General features: G+C 38.0%; 2 protein-coding genes across 6 annotated transcripts in view; one reads left to right on the top strand and one right to left on the bottom strand.

Moving 5' to 3' along the window:
* Positions 1-21,182, top strand: part of nolo (no long nerve cord) — a 382,845-nt gene that overhangs the window by 179,141 nt on the left and 182,522 nt on the right. The gene's annotated exons all lie outside the window — the stretch shown is intronic.
* On the bottom strand, positions 4,612-10,982 carry LOC117983699 (uncharacterized). Its single transcript, XM_034970317.2, has 3 exons — positions 10,826-10,982; positions 7,170-8,595; positions 4,612-5,413 (listed from the first exon to the last, which is right to left on the bottom strand). The coding sequence occupies exons 1-3, from the start codon at positions 10,899-10,901 to the stop codon at positions 5,326-5,328; spliced, it is 1,590 nt and encodes a 529-aa protein (XP_034826208.1). The 5' UTR covers positions 10,902-10,982; the 3' UTR covers positions 4,612-5,325.

Here is a 21,182-nt window from a genome sequence, read left to right as displayed (position 1 = left end):
TAACAACATTGATGTATCATATCGACGATTACAGATAGATTAAACATAGCAACCTGACGTTAGAGAAGACAGTAACTCCCAAGATACTGAATACATACAAGAGCCTGAATAATTCTAACAAATTGAAAAGTCTCGGCACACAAGCACCCTGACAAAAATTTAAATGTCTTTATTACCGATGCAATACATAAAATCCACGCATATAATCTATACTAATATTATAAATGCGAAAGTGTGTCTGTCTGTCTGTCTGCTAGTTTCACGGCCCAACAGTTTAACCGATTTTGATGAAATTTGGTACAGAGTTAGTTTATATCCCCGGAATGGACATAGGCTATCTTTTATCCCGGAAAATTGAAGAGTTCTCACGGGATTTTTAAAAACCTAAATCCACGCGGACGAAGTCGCGGGCATCATCTAGTATTAATATAATTTTCGCATATTCTAATTGATCACTTGGTCAAATTTCCCAGCAGGATCGGCTGCTACCGTAAGATCGTAACGTTCAATATGACGTAGAATGATCGGGTCGATCTACGAGCCATGAATATGATGTGTACTGTGTAGTTTGTAAATTAGTGTATTGTTACCGCGTCCCGCTCTCTAACATCCCATAGCTGCCGGCTCTCAGAGTATACATGGTTTGTGAATTTGGCCATTGTTAGAATAATCTGCTTATTGACGTCACTTTATACGATATACTAGTTTGACGCGGATCAATATCGTTGAAAACTGATGAAACTTAGTTTTAGTGCTTCATCGTACTCGACAGGTTGACATAGCAATCAGGCAATCGGGGTAACAGGGGGGAGGGGGGGGGGGACGCCCCATACACCATGTCACCCGCGCCATCCCGCACCGGGTTAGCGCGGGGGCTGTGTGGGTGTGCGACGCGTTCCCACCCGGGTTACCATCTCGACTCTGTTACCTAAAGGTAATTAGGTACCTACCTACCTTACATACCTTTGAAAATGACAAATTAATTTAGTTTTTCTAACTTGAATTTTCCCTTTACAGTTGGCACTATCGCCGTTTTAAGAGATCCGTACCCGATGTGGCACGGGACCCTATTATATAAACGTGTTAAGTGTAGTGTAGTTAAGTGTTATAATTTGTACCATGGTACGAAACCCTTCGTGTGCGAGTCGCACTTGACTTTGGAGCGCGCTTGCCTAAAAAAAAAGATGCGCCTTTCTCTTGCTACAGGGTGTAACCAGAACGCTAGCAATACCAATACCAATAACCACTTGCCTCATTTTGTAGTTGTAGTGATTTAGTATTTCTCAAGCCCGCAATGTATAGCGTGCAAAACTCGGGTCAATGCCCCGCTTACGACGCGGAATTGACTCCGAGTGGCCTACTTACGCAACATTCGTTGACCTCTAGCGTCAGTCAGATATTTTATTTGCAATATGTCGTAAACTTTTACAAAATATAGGATTTTTGTATATTTTTTTCGCGTTTTTTGTGGTATCATAATATCAGTAATCATCAGTGCTATCACTTGTCTTCTTTTTGCCATTTCTGTTCGTCTCGTTCTGGTGACACCCTGTATATGGTAATTTATGTGTCCTCAACGATTATGAATAAGGCTGCAAGGAATGAATAAAATAAAGTGTCTGTATAAGCTTATCTCGGTGCTGTTTATATTAAAACTTTAATCATTTTATTTAAACAGTATAAAAACTTTATGTGGGACGCTAATCTCTCGTGATAAGGCGAGCTATGAAATATTTTGTTTAATCCTCGGTAAAAGTTTTTTTGTTACGTCGCTTCCTCGTTGCTGTAGAGCGGACTTATCTTTTAAGATATCACTACCTTCTATTATAAATGCGAAAGTGTGTTTGTTTATTGGTTTGTCCTTCAATCACGACGCAACGATACAACGGATTGACGTGATTTTTTGTATGGATATAGTTTAAGACCTGGAGAGTGACATAGGCTACTTTTTATATACGGAAAATCCAAGAGTTCCTACGAGATTTTTATAAAACTAAAATCCTCGGGCATCATCTAGGTATATGTCCTCCCGACCGAATTTCGGTCACGGTGGCCAATGGTATAGTGCACAAGTGTGTGCGCAAAAACAGGTGAACTCTCTATTCCCTCACTCTCATAGCCCGATGGGACGGAAATCCAACACGACCGGGGAGAGATCAGGCGCAGGACCGACAGCTTTACGTGCTCTCCGAGGCGCGGGAGTGAAACACCGTCATTTTTCTAACTTCGAGCTAGTAGTAGTAAGTATTGAGAATTTGCAATACTAACAAATTTTTGGCCCGACCCAGGTAGGTATTGAACCCAGGACTTTCGTCATCTGCAGTCGAAAATGTTAACCACTAGAGCAACGAGTTAGTTTAAGCTCCGCTGTTATATTTTGTATACGAAAGGGTACAACCTCAAATTTTTTTCGTTCAAGATAACGTTCCCTCTCGAAAGAACCTCGCGACATATCTTTATTTGGACGTGCCGATAAAAAAATAATGTCTGACATTAAGGGGAGGACTTAATTTAAATATTTCTGGCGCATCTCCCTTCTTACTTTTTCCAATAAGAAATTTGTAGTTACGTCTCTTTTCTTCGGTATACAATAAGTCACTCGGGAACGAAGGGTAAATGCCTTTTTAAGTGAACCCGAACTCGAGTAACGTTCGGTTTTTTAAGAAAATGTTATGTAGGGACATTACAGGCTCACTCCATTAGCTGGAATGGCCTTTATAGTAAAATTGAGCGATGAATCTCGAATCTGAATGGACATTGCCGCTCTTTATCATGTATTACTATTGCAGTTACGACATTTTACATTGGTATTTTATTACTTCTCTTTTTGTTTTGTCTTGTTTGTAACGTAACTTCTTGTTGATCGGAGCAAATCTGTTATATCAGTTGCTGCATTATTTGTAGCACTAACAAAATATAGGTACGTAATTAAGTAAGTTATTTTTAATCACAAATTTTATTTCATTTTAACAAACGAATCGTCATGACTGCAGTTGAGCCTTTTCTTTTCTATTTCAATATCGTTTCTGTATAAATAAAATAGACCGTACAAACTACAAATCAACCTTAGTCTTACTATTAATTTTTTTCACATGTTAAACGTAACATCTCCAACCAACGTTACAAAGCGGATTGGTTAAGAATAGGTAAATTTCCTTTTAGGCACTTTTAGACTACGGAACTCTTACTCTCGAACTTACACCAGTTTTATTTCTATACGCCATTTGTGTTCTAGCTCAAAACAACATCAGTCGCTCAATAGTCAATACATTAATTAACAACACAGCAAACAGCCAAGCAAACATAATAAATGCCCTCAAACGTGTTTGAAATTTCAGAAGAATAATGTCGTAACTACAGTCAAACCTATATTCCTAACTCTAATTAAAACAGAGATCGTTTTTGTATAAATACTTAAGTGTTTGAAATGTTCGAAGCAAAATGTCGTAACTCTAATTAGGTCTTTTTCCCCCTAATCCATTAATTATAAAGACGGTTTTTGTATGAATTAATACAAAAATACCACCTTCATGTGGGGGCGATGTTACCAAACTGATTTATTAGGCTTTTTTGTGAATGATTTTAAATTAGGCGTTATCTTTGGGACCCGGCTTTAAAAAGGGACCCGTGGATTGACTAATGTGTTTTTAACAAACGTCCTTTCTTATTAGTGAATTGGAGATAGGAGGGTTAATTTGTTACGTAGGCCGGCGACTAGAATACTTAATCAGTTCGGTCATGCCTTGGTAAATAATAATATTGAGTTTCCCCTGTACTAAGTTGGAGATTTAGTTAAATTTAATCAAAAGGCCTGCAATGCAATGCATACTTTCCATACTAATATTATAATTAATGTGAATGTGTCTGTCTGTATGTTTATCTGTTACATTTTAACAACTTTTGCACAGGGATAACTTGCATACCATTGCATTGGCTAGTTACCACCCTACCGGCAAAGCCGTGTCGCCAAGCAATTCAGCGTTCCGGTACGATGCCGTGTAGAAACCAAAGGTGTTTAATTAAAACTGCCATACTCCTTCCAGGTTAGCCCGCTCCCACCTTAGACTGCATCGTCACTTACCATACGGTGAGATTGCAGTCAAGGGCTAACTTGTATCTGAATTTAAAAATACCGGTGACAATAATAGGTAACTTTCTATTCCGGAAAATGATAGGACTCCAAAAAAATCTAAATCCACGTGGAAAAAGTCATACCTAGACTACTACGTCTTACTAATAAAATCTAATTTGTGGGTGACTTTAGAGTTTAGAATGAATAGTGAAAACTATGGATTAATCTATAAGCAATTTTTCTGCAACAATTATTGTTTATCTTCCAAGATAAATAACTTACTTTTAAATACTTACGTTTCTGTCAAAGACATCCGTCCAACTTACAATTTCTAATCTACTTAGAGAACACCGTGATACTGCTTTCAATTTTCTCATTGATATAAAAAACACCTATGCAAATTTTTGTTATGAATTTTAATTAGAGTTTTTTCTTATTTTATTTACAAAATTTTATCAACAATAATTTACGATAAATTCTACTTAATATTTAAAAAAATATCTGATTTGAAAACAAAAAACCTGCACGAAACGTGTTAATAGTATTTTAAAACTTGCTTTTAATATTAAGTAATCATAGAGTACTGATATCTTTAATTTTTTTTGATAAGTATCTCATTTTAAGCGTGCCTTACATTTAAATAAACGTTATTTAGTTACTTAATATTTAACAGATATTAACAGATATTTAATGTGCGTTCGGTGTTAGGGCGTTTGTGCACTCATTCGTATTCGGTTTGTATTCGTGTTTTTATGTAAGCAAAAGACGGATCGCCGTATTTTTGCTTACATAAAAAACAGGAATACGAACCGAATACGGATGAGTGCACAAATGCCCTTAGGGATCACTAATCTTTAAATCACGGATTCCGTAAAAATACGAATCGAATGAGTAGGTACGACATCAGTACGACATAAGGTACGAATCACGGATACGAACCGAATACGGATCAGTGCACAAACACCCTTACTCTAAGAATTTAACTAAATACAATAATTATGAGGGAACGATTGATATCAGTAGTTCGTACAACCGATAGACGTTGGGGTCCCAAGGTGCTGCAATGGCGACCTCGCACCGGAAGACGCAGCGTTGGAAGACCCCCTACTAGGTGGACGGACGAAATCAGGCGAGTCGCAGGGAGCCGCTGGATCCAAGCGCAAGACCGTGGCGTGTGGAAGTCCCTACAAGAGACCAATGTCCAGCAGTGGACGTCTATCGGTTGATGATGATGATGATGATGATGATTGATATCAGCTGATCTTTTGAGGACAGCAAGCTGGGTAAGGCTCAGTCAGGTTTCCCATGCGGAAGAATCCAAGTTCGGTGCTCGACTCGCATCTGAAAATTTATATGTATAAACATACATTACTCTATGTTAGAGAGGGAGCTATGGAATACGGGCAAGTTAGACATAAACCTCAATTTTTTAAAAAAATCTCCAAATCATGTCCAAATGCATAGATACCTAAACCAAAAAGTTAAACTTTTATCATTTGTGTAATTAATAGGTACGATGTTACAGATGGTTCAACCAACTAAACAGAGCATTAAAACGAGATACTGCCCAGCTTTTTAAAAAAAATAGAAAATGTTCGCGGAGTTTTCATCGTACTAATTAAAACTTGTTTTGAAGTTCTTAAACCAGAAAATGTTTTACTTTTTATATTATGTACAAAGCTTAATTTTCAATTTTTAATATTGAAAATTAACACTTGACACTTGCTTTTCAGTCTTTGTGAAGAATTTTTTAAACCTCACTATCTCATTACATCTAAATATATAAAAGGAAAAGGTGACTGACTGACTGACTGACTGATCTATCAACGCACAGTTCAAACTACAGGACGAATCGGGCTGAAGTTTGGCATGTAGATAGCTGTTATGACGTAGGGATCCGCCAAGAAAGGATTTTTGAAAATTCAACCCCTAAGGGGGTTAAATAGGCGTTTGAAATTTGTGTTGTCCACGCGGACGAAGTCGCGAGCATAAGCTAGTATTATTATAATTTTGGCGACCAGAAAGGCTTTTAAAATGTTATATCAGTACTTTGATGTACTTATAGAGTTATTGTACTGATGTCTCTGATAACAAAAAATTAAAAATGTTCTGACTTCATACAACATCCAACCTCGCGTCGGTTTTTTAGCTCCAAAAAGTGTTGGACTTTTTTTATTATTTAAAAAAACAATGATAAAATACTCCACAGAACATTTGTCAAGACAAAGGGTCGGCATTCCAACGTTTTTTCGGCGCTAATTTGTCAACTTTTTAAGTTAGGCAAGTTGTGCTGCTGAGTCTCGAAACTCATTATTTGTGATTTATAATAAGACTAGCTGATGCCCGCGCCTTCATCCGCATGGTAGGTTTTTAAAAATCCCGTGGGAGCCCTTTGATTTTCCGGGATAAAAAGTAGCCAATGTCACTCTCCAGGTCTTTACCTTACCCATACAAAAAATCACGTCAATCCGTTGCACCGTTGCGACGTGTTTGAAGGACAAACCAACAAACCAAATAACCAACAAACCAATAAACGAACAAACCAACAAACAAACACACTTTCACATTTATAATGAGGGTACTCATCTTACTTTTAGGGAGACTCCAATCTATCCTTTTTTTTAATTAAAGTAAAAAAACCGGCCAAGTGCGAGTCGGGCTCGCGCAATGAGGGTTCCGTACTACAGTCGTATTTTTTCGACATTTTGCACGATAATTCAAAAACTATGATGCATAAAAATAAATAAAAATCTGTTTTAGAATGTACAGGTGAAGACCTTTCATATGATACCCCACTTGATATAGTCACTCACCTCGAAAATTGAAAATACTAATTATTAGTTCATGACCACAATTTAATTTTTTTTGTGTGATCTAACCCTAAATTCACGGTTTTCAGATGTTTCCCCAAATGTCAGCTATAAGATCTACCTACCTGCCAAATTTCATGATTCTAGGTCAACGGGAAGTACCCTGTAGGTTTCTTGACAGACAGACAGACAGGCAGACAGACAGACAACAAAGTGATCCTATAAGGGTTCCGTTTTTCCTTTTGAGGTACGGAACCCTAAAAATTAAAATAATTTCCTAAACTTACATGGTTTTTTCGATGTATGGCTCGTATTGTATAATTTCGGATTCCTCATCTTCATTATCAATATTGTTTGTTTCTCTTTTAGTTCTTGTTAATTCATCTAATTTTATTACTTTCCCCACCTTCTCTAGTTTTATATTTTTAGCTATATTCAATGGTTTCAGTAACTTTGAATCATCTAAAATATTTGCTCTTACTTCGTTTAAAACTTTAGCCGATAGCTCTTCTGTCTGCCATTCAGGTAAATGTTCTGCAAAAACTTTTTCTGCCTTGTCCGTGCTGCTTATATATTCTTCACTATTAATATTACTAACATCCCATTTCTGCTCTGCTTCTTTAACATTAGGAATAACAGCAGTATTTGGGACTTGAGCTATATAAGCACCATAATAATGCTGAGGATAATATTGAAGTCCAGTGTAAGGATTCAGTTGTGCCCATGGATAGTTGTTGTAGAAGCTTGCAGGGTATGTACTGAAGTTATCATGATGTACATAGGAAAATGGGTAAGGAAGGAGCATTGGTTGCACCGTTTTAGGGGTTGCTGGATCTCTTTTTACTTTGGTTGTATGCGTATTATGCCAAGTCGGTTCAACGTTATTAAATTTCTGGTTGCAAGGCTTTCCTTGATGTAAACTTTGTAGGTTCTGCGGTTTATTATGTACGTATGATGACATTCTTTGAAAATTTGATAGGGGATAATAATAAGGCAGCGTCCTGAAATCTTTTTCCGTTAACGGTCCTTTAAAGTACGTACCAGGGTGTGCATAACTTCTAGCAGTAGGTACAGGATTTGTTCCTTCAACTTCCAAATCAGTAGGCTTGACTATTGCACTAAAGTGATGCAAGGGTTCATACCAGTACGAAACAGACTCTTTTGCATTAGTTTTTAATTTGTTTTTCACAATACTATCGCCAGTTTTTGTTGTAGTCATATGATTTTTTGCTACTTTTTCTTCTATATTGTTATCTAATTCTTTGTAAATATCTTGAGCGATGTTGTATATTTCAACGATTGCTTCCAGGTCACTTTTCTTGACTGTGTGAAGTATTTCAGTGATCGCTTTTATTTCGGACTCTGTTAGATATCGATCTGTATCTGTGATTTCATTTTTATATTCATCCTTTATAGCATTTATTCTATTGATAGCTTCTTTGTGAAACGCAGGTTGCTTCGCAGTGTGGATTTTTTTAATCATCACAAAAGCCTGTTTACTCGTTCTTTTTTCCATATCACTTGTTGAAGTTTTATTTTCCTTAGTTTCATTCTTTAGTGCTGTAATATTTGTCTTCGTAACAGGCTCGTAATATGTTTGAGTAAGGTTTTTCTGCCTAAGTTTGCAAGTGTAATTGCCGCAAAAACTTTCGGAGGGCCACGTTGAATTAATTGGGTAAAGTTTACGAGTGTCTGGGTCCTGACAATATAGACCTGGAATGATGAAAACTATTGTTAGTAAACATAATATTAACAATGAACATGTATTAAAGGGCGTTATTATTCTAAGACTATAAAGGACCTACTCATCAGTCGAAACAATATCAACAATAATTATTATTATTCTGCACGCAGACGTTTGTTTGCATGATAAACTAGGTAGAATTTGACCAGATTGAATTAATATAATATTGTACTAATATTTTATCAAAGAGGATCCGTCCCAATTTCACTCGGGTGGAATTTCTGAAAATCCTTTCTTAGGTTGCGTCTACATTATAAAGACAATTTTTAATTTTTTAATTTTTAATGGAATATCTGAAATCTTTAGGTGATAAGATAGGCAATATATCAGTCAGTGTGGCAAACTAACATAAAAACCTATCGTCTAATCCAATATCCAATGTAAGCTCTGTCTCTACACTTGATCTGAAGTAGAAATGTCTAAGTATGTCAGTCAGTTTCGTCAACAGCCGATGGGCAGCCCGTGCTTAGTGGTGGGCCGGTGATGCAAGGGTGTCTTGACTCTTCTCAGAATGAGAATGGCTTAGGCCATACTCTACCACGCTGGTCAACTGTCAAGTGCGGTATGACAGTCCGTTTACTCTTTCATAAATAACTAGATGATGTCCGCGACTTAGTGGGTTATAGATTGTTTTAAATCCCGTAAGAAGTCTTTGATTTCTGGGTATAAAAAGATTTATCTGTCCTCAAAAAATCCATTTCGGGATTGAAGGACTATCAGTAGGTACCCTTATTATAAATGCGAAAGTGTGTTTGTTTGTTGGTTTTTGGTTTGTCCGTCAATCACGTTGCAACGGCGCAACGGATTGACGTGACTTTTTGCATGGGTATAGATGTGTGACGTAGGCTACTTTTTATCCCGGAATATTAGAGTTCCCACGGGGTTTTTAAGAAACTAATTCCACGCGGACGAAGTCGCAGACATCAGCTAGTAATTAACAAAAAAACACACTTACAATAAAATGTTTAGTGTATAAATAGATTTACTAAGTTTATATATTTTGTATAAATATCACTTGCTTTACCGGTAAAGGAAAACATCATGAGGAAACCTGCATGCCTGAGAGTTCTCCATAATGTTCTCAAAGGTGTGTGAAGTCTACCAATCCGCGCATGGCCTGCGTGGTAGACTATGGCCAAAACCCTTCTCAGTCTGAGAGGAGACCCGTGCTCTGTAGTGAGCCGGCGATGGGTTGATCATGATGATGATCGTAGGTACCTACACGAAATTGTACAAATATAGCTCGATCGTCAAATGCATAAATAATTCCATCAGAATTTGTCTACTCGGCAATATTGGACATCTATTCTTCCACATGAACCGATCTACAATATTGACGTAGGTATTTTCATTACATTGTGGAGAAATGAGAATATTATTGGAGATGTGTAGGATAATAAAGAAAATGCTTGCAGATGAAGCAATATCGGGATATTTTCTGTCTCTTAATAGAAATTATGAGCATGGAGTAAACACATTTTATATATATACTAGCTAATTCCCGCGACTTCATCCGCGTGGTCTACCCAAATTTCAAACCCCTATTTCACCCCCTTAGGGGTTGAATTAAAAAAATCCTTTCTTATCGGATGCCTAGGTACGTCATAATAGTCTACATGCCAAATTTCAGCCCGATCCGTCCAGTAGTTTGAGCTGTGCGTTGATAGATCAGTCAGCCAGTCAGTTACCTTTTCCTTTTATAAATTTAGATTGAAAGTGCGCGAGTATTTCGAAAGATTGTAATTATTTTTTAATGGAATAAGCTAAAGTTTTAATTAATTACTGTCATGTGGCACTAAACTAACTTAGGTATTTAGCTCAATTTTGTCTAGGTAGTGCCTTTTTTATTTTGTCAGGTCGCATTACATCTCTTTACAATTTGTCAATTTCTCATCAACATCAGAAGCAATCCCTAAGGCATAAAATAGGGAAGGGAGTCATTTTTAACGTGAATTCTATGAAAAATTGCATTTGACTTTTCGAGTCACATATGCAGTAGAATCCATGTGAATGAAGTACCAGGCTTACTTATTTTCTTCATACATTTCATTCACGTTTTTTACAAACTTATTTCTGACTTGTTGAAGCTACCTTACATCACTTTTCTATAGTCGACGCATTTTAAACTGAGTCGTCGAGTTATCTGTCTATAGCAACTAAATACTGCCCCAACATTTTCTCATACAAAAAAAAACTGACCTTTAACGTGTGTTCCTTCAAGTACAAAAACATTCAAACACACAAATAATGCACAGATTAAATAACATCCCGCCATTTTGGCTGGCAGTGCTGGCACAATGCTTATGCGATGTTATGATACCTATCGCCGGATGAGCACTGCACTTGTGTATGTATATTGTATGAACGCTATATGTATGTCACTATATTGTTATGATTTTGTCGACGATAGCTATTTGAAAGCGCTCCTCAACGTTTCGCTAATTAATTCGTTAATTGGTGTTTACTTTGTTTTATTGTGTACATTTTTGGTTTTTGGAATGAAAAAGAAAAATGACATCATCATCCCAAGCTAACACCAGCCTACTACAGAGTATGGTTTATGCTATAGTCTACGCTGGCAAAGTGCGGATTGCCAGACTTCATACACCTTTGTGAGTAGTTTGGAGAACTCTCAGATTCCTCACGTTGCTGGTTTAGCTTAGCTCCGAAAAGTTAGAGGTCCAGTGATTTATAAGGTTTGATTTTTTAAAGCCACACACAATTACACTTCTTTTTATACAATATTAAGTAAACACAATGGTGATTGTGTTGAAAAAATACTAAACACAGTACGTGGCAGAAAGTAATGTACATCGACGTTTAGAAAGAGGTAGCGGTTTTGGAGAGCATTGTCTCTGTCGTTGAGACCGGCAAAACGTGACATAGATATGAGAGAGACAACGCTCTACAAAGCCGAAACGTCATTCTAAAGGCCGATGTACATTACTTTCTGCCGCGTACTGTACATAATATGTAGATAAGATGCTAGATACCTAAATTTCGACTTGATACACTTTCGATACATTTTTGCTGCGAAGTATTTTTCCATACAATAAAATATAGATACGCATCAGATGGGAGCAGTAAATTTTTATCTTGTGCCATGATATCATGTTACGATCTTTGGTAGCCTAATATAGAAGTTTTGCGCAGCAACCTATAACCTTGTGACTTATCGTATGATCTTTGGTAAAATATCACTATTTTAAAACATAATTTATGACTCTCAAAAATCAGATAACCTATCGCACACCTAAATCTAACATAATCTATCGACAGTAGCGGATTTGCCCTAAGCCCAGTAGGCCCAAACCTCAGGCGATCAGATATTAGGGGCGGCCAATCGTGACAAAAAATTCACTATGATAACCAGAAATTATAATTATTTAAGGGTCGCGCATATACAAATATTCTTCCTAATTATCACTTATTTAAAAACAGTCGCTCGTAAGTATGCCGTGTTCTAAAACCTCGGAGCTAAAGCTAAACTAGCAGCTATTAGTACCTACTTACTTAACTTTTTTTTAAACTAATAGGTAATTTTTTTTTGTAAATACATAGATATATAAAAATTTCGCGCTCACTCTGCTCGCACTTTTGTTTTCTATTAAGTAGTAGATGCCCGTAACTTCAGCTGCATGAAAATACACAGGTTTTTAAAAATCCCGTCTATCGACTAGTAATACTAACGAAAAAAAACTATTGAAACCTTGAGGCCAATATTAGCCTCCAAAAAGCTTGGGGTGCTCAATAGAGCAAAGCAGTCGCACACTTCCGCACCGCCGGCCGATGGGAGTGTGGTCTACCTATACCTAATATATTAATATTAAGTAGAAACATGATATAAATAAATTATTCTAAAAAGAAATTGGTAATAATGCAAACTTTGGGAACCGCACTGATATACGATTTGCGAACGTGCTATTAGATATACTTACCTAATTATATGATGCAATCTTAAGAATAATACTGATATTATTATCAGATACATTCCGCTGACTTGCTGATCTCATACTAACTGACTGAGATAATGCTCGTTTCAAATATTCCAGACTTCTTCTGTGAAGAAGTAAAACTGATTGATTGATACTTTCCATTTAGTACTTACGGAAAGTATAATTTATATAATTTTTCAATTTTCCGGGATAAAAAGTAGCCTATGTCCATCCCCGGGATGCAAGCTATCCCTGTACCAAATTTCGTCAATATCGGTTGAACGGTTGAGCCGGGAAAAGCTAGCCGACAGACAGACAGACACACTTTCGCATTTATAATATTGATATGGATAATAGTTCTTACCGTTGCCGTCAGGAAAAAACCAGCCAAGTGCGAGTCAGACTCGCGCACTGAGGGTCCCGTACTACAGTCTTTAGGTTTCCTGTAGGTTTCTTGACAGAGCGACCGACAGACAGACAGGCGCAGACAGACAAACAAACAGACAGGTAGACAGACAGACACCAAACTGATCCTATAAGGGTCCTATGAGGTACGGAACCCTAAAAATCGTCTGTACAGGACCTTAAATTTTTAATCTTTCTTGAGACAAAATGATTAATATTTTTCCCTTGAGCAAATTATACCTAGCTCCGTAAGTAATCTCAACTCCTTAAAACACATTTGAGATCTCAGAAACAATTTCGAAAAGGATTTCTTATCCCTGTATCAGCGGGTGGTATCTGCGTCGAACGAAAGACAAAAATAATTCAAAGTAAATTAGTCCTTAAGCAATATAACTTAAGTGTAATAGTCGAATGTGCTAATTTTATTAATGGTCAGTTGTATTCAAGCGAGCAACACACCTAAGAGAGGGCACTCGTTTGACATTTCAAAGTAATTTAAATCACACAACTTTAATAAAAGTTATAATTTACACACACTACGGGCATAATATTACACGAAAACAAGTTTTGGTTATTTGTCGATATTGGCAATGATCTACGTCAAAATAGAATGCGTACATAGCACGCATCAAGGCATCAATAACGTCACGTACAGTTTAGATGCTTGAATAAATACGTATCATCAGCTTATAATAACAAATCAGTATTTTTTTCAATTCTGATTCGGAATTCGGAAGTCACGTTAGAGCATAGCGGGTTCCAGATCAGATAAATAGAATCACACAGTCAATAATTTATGCATACTTCCGTGAGATGATATAGACTAGAGATGAATAGAATTAGGTAAGTAGGTAGTAGTCTTGACTTTTCAAATGAGCCATAGTTAAAATAAATACTTAAATACTAGCTGATGCCCCTGAATTTGTACGCGTGGATTTAGGTTTTAAAAATCCCATAGGAACTGTTTGATTTTTCGGAATAAAAGTAGCCTCTGTCACTTTCCGTGTAGCCTCTGTCAGTTTACAACCTGTAAACTTACCTACCCATGCAAAAAATCACGTCGATTCATTGCTCCGTTGCGACGTGATTGAAGGACAAACCAACTAACTAATAAACCAACAAACAAAAACACTTTTCTATTTATAATACTAGCTGATGCCCGCGACTTCGCCCGCGTGGAATTAGATTTTTAAAAATCCCGTAGGAACCTTTTGATTTTCCGGCATAAAAAGGTAGCCTATGTCATCTATACCCATACAAAAAATCATGTGAATCCCTTGCACCTTTGCGACTTGATTGAAGGACAAACCAACAAACAAACACACTTTCGCATTTATAATAAGGGTAGTGATTATTTTTAATTCGTTTTTATGGTAGGTATATTTTTGGACCCAGTGGACCAGTATTTTGGCAGTGTAGACGTTGCATATAGCACATCCTTCACAAGAGGCACGGCCGCGTAGCTCTTTGTATTTGTGCACAGCAGGGGATCACACTTGTAGGTGTTGAAAAAACAAATTAGCCCCTCGGAAGGGTCTCAAATTGCTTGTAGCTTTGAGGTCACTTGGCGGTGGAGATAAAAGGTATTAATGGTGGAATTATACGGCATTAAAGTATTAGCTTCGAGTGGAGAGCCAATTGGATGAGGTTATGCAAAACAGACCCGATCCATTAGAGTTTTGGTAAATCAACTTTAGGGCTTCGAATGTTTGGATAATATCGTTGGTGTAAATTCGTGGGCCACTGTCCACCTTCGACAGCGAGAGCTGGAGCGGACTGTATGCGGGTTGTTTAGAATTTAGAAGGTGTCCACGCAGGTGAAAAGGGGCAAATGAAGGACAAAGGATTCGTGCACTAACCTCGACGGTCTGCCAGCAGGAACAGGCTCAGCACAAGCACTCAGGGGTATCTCTCAAATGCACAATTCACTTCACGGGACACTTTGGGGCGTATCTTCAGACGAACAGCGGCGAACACGGATTCACCTTCCTTATTGGGTTGTATGAACACGAGGACGCAACTCAATTGTCAACGGGGCGTCTCGCGGAGCACGCAGAACATACTCGCGTCGTGGCGTTGTATTTGACACCACGAACATAGGCAAAAGTGCACGAAGGGGAAAATGGAGGGTAGGTCGATAAAATAATCATGAACACCTTGTCAAATTATGTTTATCCAAAAGTACCAACAGGTGGCGCCACCAATCGTAAAACAGCATAACCTTGATTTAGCGCCTTAATAAAGCAGATGTTCCACAAAAAGGCGATGTAATTAACAGTTTTTAGTAATTTTACCTTTATGTGTCAAATTTCATGTCAAAAGTACAAATTTAGTCCTTATTTTAAAGGTGAATCGTACTTTTACACTTTTATTTTAATGTAGATAAAAAAAACTTTTTATTTTTAAATAGAGATAGGGAGCAAACAGCCAGGTCGGTCACCTGATGTTAAGTGATTACCGCCGCCCATGAACATTTGCAGCATCAGAGGAACTGCCGATGCGTTGCCGGCCTTTTAGGAATTTGTTGGTCCGCCCGGCCTCTTGAATAAATTATATTCCACCCCATATTTGTCGATATTTCAACCCAATTGCACGGTTTTGACACTTTGACCCATAGAGTTAAAATGGCGCGTAGAAGTTATTTTGTACGAACTATACTGAAAAACGACACGCTAACATCCGCTCGCGCGCAGGCCACCTATGGCCTTGCATTGGTACCAGCACGAAAATCTAGAAACGCTCTCACGCATCCCTAAGGCTGATTCAAGGAGTCCTGGAGAATTTCATAAGAACAGGTCAGTGATTTCTTCCTTGTATATATCTGTTTTAGGCATTATTTTGTTGTTTTTTCTAGGTCTTTTGTTGCACATACCATCGCCGCTAATTTCATACTATTGCAGTATAATTATTATAATTAATTTCGCACACGCACCCAGGATCAGTGACTATTTACACGTCGCCGACCCATTTCATGGCCGACTTCTGCAAGTTTTATTGCTAGTGTACATTAAGCTTTAGGCGTTAATAAAACATTGCACTCAGAATAGAATAGTACTTAAGTTTACTTTCACACGCTGGAGTTATCGCAACTTTTTGCGTTGCAACAAAACTGTCCCGTCCATTGCGAGTTTCGTCCCATCCCACGCCTCCGCTGAGATAGCCGATAACTGATAAGGGACAGTAATTACGATGCAGGGACGTTGAGATATCTATGGATTGTTTCTTACTTTACTATTACTAGTTTATCTTAAATATACAAAAGGAAAAGGTGACTGACTGCCTGACTGATCTGACTGATCTGACGTACAGCTCAAACTACTGGACGGATCGGGCTGAAATTTGGCATGCACACAGCTATTATGACGTAGGCATCCGGCAAGAAAGGGTTTTTGAAAATTCTTCTTGATAGATCAGTCAGTCAGTCAGTCAGTCACTTTTTCCTTTTATATATTTAGATTAGTTATAAGGCCCCATCTCCACGATCGGTCGTCGTCGCAACTCGCAACGAAACGCCACGAGACCGCAACATCCGTTGCGCCGCGTGACGTGACCGCAACGCCTCGGTGTGCCTCAACTGTATCGTAGCGTGGCGATAATGCCTCGAGACTCAACGGTATCATCGCGAGTAGGGTTGCCAGGCGTCCGGATAAAGCCGGACACAGGTAGGCTTTTTGATTGCGTGTCCGGTCAAAATAAACGGTGTCCGGATTGTCCGGCTTTTGTTAGGCTTTTCACATTTCGCAATCGAGCGTGGCCGAGCGCAGGCGAGTCGACTGTCGGTCGCTCCCGCAGGCGGCAGTGCAGCTTGACAAAAAGATTTATGACAATAATAAAAAAGCTTGATTTTACATACAATTATTTGTCGTACCTATTAATACTAAGACACGAAATCCTCAATAATGTAGGGTGTCCGGCCTTTCTGCCCAAATGTCCGGCCAAACTGTCTGGTCTGTCCGGCTATTAGGTTTGGCGACCTGGCAACCCTAATCGCGAGACTCGACGGTATCGTCGTCACTCGTCGTATTGCCGCGACAGTGTGGCCAATTCTCTTGTACACAATCTCTAAATTAAACTAAAATTGCACGTCTAAATCTATTGCTATCCCTTTCATAATGTTGCTTGCGGAAAAGGATAGTACTAGATTTATTCCTGTTAATTTAGTTTAGTTTAGAGATTGTGTACCAGAGAATCGGCCCCAATATCGTCCTGTGGAGATTGGCCCATAGAGTTTGTATCAAATGTAGAGTTTGTATGTAATTTTTGTTCTTTTTGATTTCTATTGATATCTAATAAAAATATTAAGGTTACTGATACTGTTTTGTATGTCAAATAGCTAACATAAAATAAAGGCTCGTATGCTGATGCCTGATAGTTTGAAGACGCTCATGCGATGCCCGAAGCGATTCTCCTAATACCATTTTTGGCTTATATACCTATTACTTCGTATGGACAGGGCCATTGAAAAAACAAAATGGTACCGACTCATTGGTGCTAATAGCAATGCAACCTCAGTGACGTCTGGATTTCAAACGGGTTGTTCATTAGTATCTAAGAGGTGGCGCTGATTTATTTGGTTCCAAAACCGTGAAAAATTTTGTTCGCTTGGGCATATCTTGTCATTTATGTCGATGCCCATACCCAGTATGTTGTATTCAAAATAAAATCAAATACATGACAACTTTCAGAAACAAAAGCGATTTATGGCGGTTCATAGGTTAAAATAAACATTTTCAACATGAGGAAGCCATTTGCGTGAACCGTGTATGTTCGTAAAAGTTATCATTGCCATTTTATTTATGTACATTTTTCATGCGAACCCATAGTTGTTAAGGTTTTAAACATGGGTAAAATATTGTAAAATGCTGTGCTGAAAATATTATTGTTTTGTTGTTAGAAACTTAAAATACTTACAGGGTGTAACCAGAACGCTGGCAAAAACGAGGACAGGTGACAGTACTGATGATCAGTGATATGATACCACAAAAAAGAACGCGAAAAAATTCCTATATTTTGTAAAAATTCACGATATATTGCAAATAAAACATCTGACTGATGCTAGAGGTCAACGAACGACGTGGTATTGACTCCGAGTGGCCTGCTTATGGAAAGTAGGGCACTCAGAGTCAATACCGCGTCGTAGGCGGGGCATTGACCCGAGTTTTGCATGATATACATTGCGGGTTTGAAAAATACTAAAATCACTAAAACTACAAAATGAGGCAAATGGTTATTGGTATTGGATTGTGTTTAGGTAGTATAACAATAACGCTAAGTTTTTGCTAGCGTTCTGGTAACACACTATATGGCCCTGATATTCGAGCTTTCTCCTTTAATCATGGAATATTTTGCAATGTAAAGAAAATTGATTGCGAAGGAGAGATCGTTTCAAAATAAACCTATCGCATTTATAATACTTGTTGCTGTATCGACAATCGTTCTTTTCCAAACAATTTACAACATCTCGATTGAATGATTCGCCTCAATAAATAACGGCGAGCGTCCGATATTTCCTCCCGGCGTCCTATTTCATATTTAATTCGCTGTTCTTCGCTATTTCTTCAAATAATTTGCTGTTTACGGGAGTTTACGTTTTATTTGATAGATAGTGCTTCGATTGTGGAAAATCCTACTAATCTTATAAATGTGAAAAAGTGTGGATGTTTGGATGTTTAAATGTTTGTTACTCAATCACGCAAAAACGGCTGAACGGATTTGGGTGAAATTTGGAATGGATAGATTAACACATAGGCTACTTTTTATCCCGGAAAAATCAAAGACTTCCCGCGGGATTTTGAAAAATGTAAATCCACGCGGACGAAGTCGCGGGCATCAGCTAGTATAATAATAAATGTCGTATAGAAGCAGGCGTTACTTTGCGGAAGCCCACGATATACAAGCAGTCAAAAGCTTAATCTCCTGAAATCTGTATAGCGCAACATGCAGCATGTGAAATGCTTGTCCTGTATGTTTAGCAGTAGAAGGGAAAAGTTAAACGACCGAACGAAAAAAAGTTAAACTTGTAAAGATAATAAAGTAGGTAATATAATACATCGTAACAAGTATTTGCTACATTAACAAGCTCAATACTCAAAATTTAATTAAATCAGATTACCCTTAAAAATAACTTCAAACAGAACCTTACGTGACCGTTTAAAAGAACAATACTCGACACAAATCTCAGAACAAAAGTACAAATCGCCGAATAAACGATCGTTCAAAGCTGGCAAATGTTGCGATCGCGTGTCGGACGCACATTTGCGGTATTGTTTCAGGCACGGAACCCTGCCCGGCTTGCTACCACACCACACAGACGGCGGCTTGAGGCTTTCAGGCGGCGATTTAACAAGTGTAAATAGACCAGTGTTAATATTCGCTATTCTACTGCTTAATGAGCCTTAATAGCTCCACGTTTTATATTATTGTCAATCTTTATCTATATTTATATATAAAGTACAGAGTAAAGTAAAGTAAAAGTAAAATATGCTTTATTATTTATTAGTCCTGACTGACTGACTGACACATTATAATATATCAACGCAAAGCCTAATAAACCACTGGTCTTAGAGACAAGAAATTTGGAGAGTTTGTTTTTTATAAAGAGTAGGCATCCACTAAGAAAGGATTTTTTGAAACTCCACCTCTAAGAGGGTTAAATGGGGGATGGAAGTTTGTATGAAAGTCTGTCATTTTCAAAGTTACATCGATGAAAATTGGTATTTAAGCTTTCAGTTAAAAATAAAAAAATACGTATTTCATGATTTTCGAAAATTGTACTACCATAGGGCGTAGTGAAAGTTTGTATAAAAGTCCGTCATTTTTTAAGTTATTTCCATGAAAATTGGTGTTTGGGTTTCAGGATTTTTGGAAATTCAACCCCACGTCGATTTTCTGAATTCCCCCGAGCGAAGCCGGGGCAGGTCAGCTCGTCTTTTTATATTGCTTTGTTCGTTTCTTGTCATTCCGTCGCAAACTTTTACTGATTTTTGGGCTACTTTCTATTGTCCTCTTGAGTTGAAAGGCTGGCACGTGTGGTTTGGATGACAATAGATGATTATGGTTCCATTGAAGGTCTCTTATGATGAATGTGAAAGGTGGACATTGGAACTCTGATGGCTTAAATATGCCCGGACAGTCGAATTAGGACTCATTTATTTTATTTTCATTATGACAAGCCATTATGACTTTAACCAAGTCTTGAAACCATTTCAAGGCGTTAATAAGACAGACGTACATACATGGTTTTACTAAAAAAATAACCAGACTGCTCCTTTAAAAGGCCCGACAGTTAATTTCGCGAAATTTACGCGTCTACCTCGTAAACGCCTTGAATGACATATTTATTCGACACCACCTCCTTTACTTACTTAATTCAATTCGTGGTATTCCTTTGAAGGCAACAAGTCAATTCCGTTTAAAACCGCCTTTACAATCCAATTAGGAATAACAATACGTGAATTGGAAACTCGAAGCAACTTGAGAGGGAAATAACATAATGTTACAAAAACATACGATCTGGGCATGCTGTGTGCAGTATTTCTTTTTGTCTGTTTTATAGGCTAGCCCTTGGCTGCAATCAGACCTGTTGGCAAGTGAAGTGATGATGCAGCCTAAGATAGACTGCGCTTGCCTAGAAGATGCTAGTTCACTCTTGACTTGAAGGTATCCATATTTAAATTGGAGGGGAAAACTGATGCTGGAAGGGCGTTCCATATCCTAGTGGTTCGAATTAAAAACAAGGAGGCAAATCGCTTCGTACGTGTCCGTGAAATTTCGCCTACGTACGGGTGCAGACCTTGGCGATGCCATGCGGCACGATAGTAGAAAGGTGAAGGAGGAACCAGGTCAAAAAGTTCTTGAGTGCACTCTCCGAAATATATCATGTACTGTACTGTAAAAAACCATAAAATGAAAAATTGGTATAATAAAATAGGCATATTCTGGGTGCCTTTAAAGTAGCGAAAATCGAAACTCTTGGAAAGACGGCTGCAAACGTACGATCATGTTATGAGAAGACCCGAGATTCACATGACCAGAAGTGTAATAAAATGTTAGCACTGGACCCAGTAGCTGTGATAGCCTAGTGGTTAGGACGTCCGCCTTCTAATCGGAGGTCGGGGGTTCGATCCCGGGCACGCACCTCTAACTTTTCGGAGTTATGTGTGTTTCGGAGTAATTAAATATTACTTGCTTTAACGGTGAAGGAAAACATCGTGAGG

Source organism: Maniola hyperantus, chromosome 7, assembly GCF_902806685.2.
Source record: "Maniola hyperantus chromosome 7, iAphHyp1.2, whole genome shotgun sequence".
Classification (NCBI taxonomy): Eukaryota; Metazoa; Arthropoda; class Insecta; order Lepidoptera; family Nymphalidae; genus Maniola; species Maniola hyperantus.
Note: the sequence above shows the minus strand (reverse complement) of the source record. Positions and strands in the feature narration are given on the sequence as shown.

Coding starts and splice junctions, on each gene's coding strand:
- LOC117983699 (XM_034970317.2), bottom strand. CDS start 10,901: ATGGCGGGATGTTATTTAATCTGTGCATTATTTGTGTGTTTGAATGTT. Junction 8,596..10,825: donor TGAAGGAACACACGTTAAAG/GTCAGTTTTTTT, acceptor TCATCATTCCAG/GTCTATATTGTCAGGACCCA. Junction 5,414..7,169: donor CCATACATCGAAAAAACCAT/GTAAGTTTAGGA, acceptor ATAAATTTTCAG/ATGCGAGTCGAGCACCGAAC.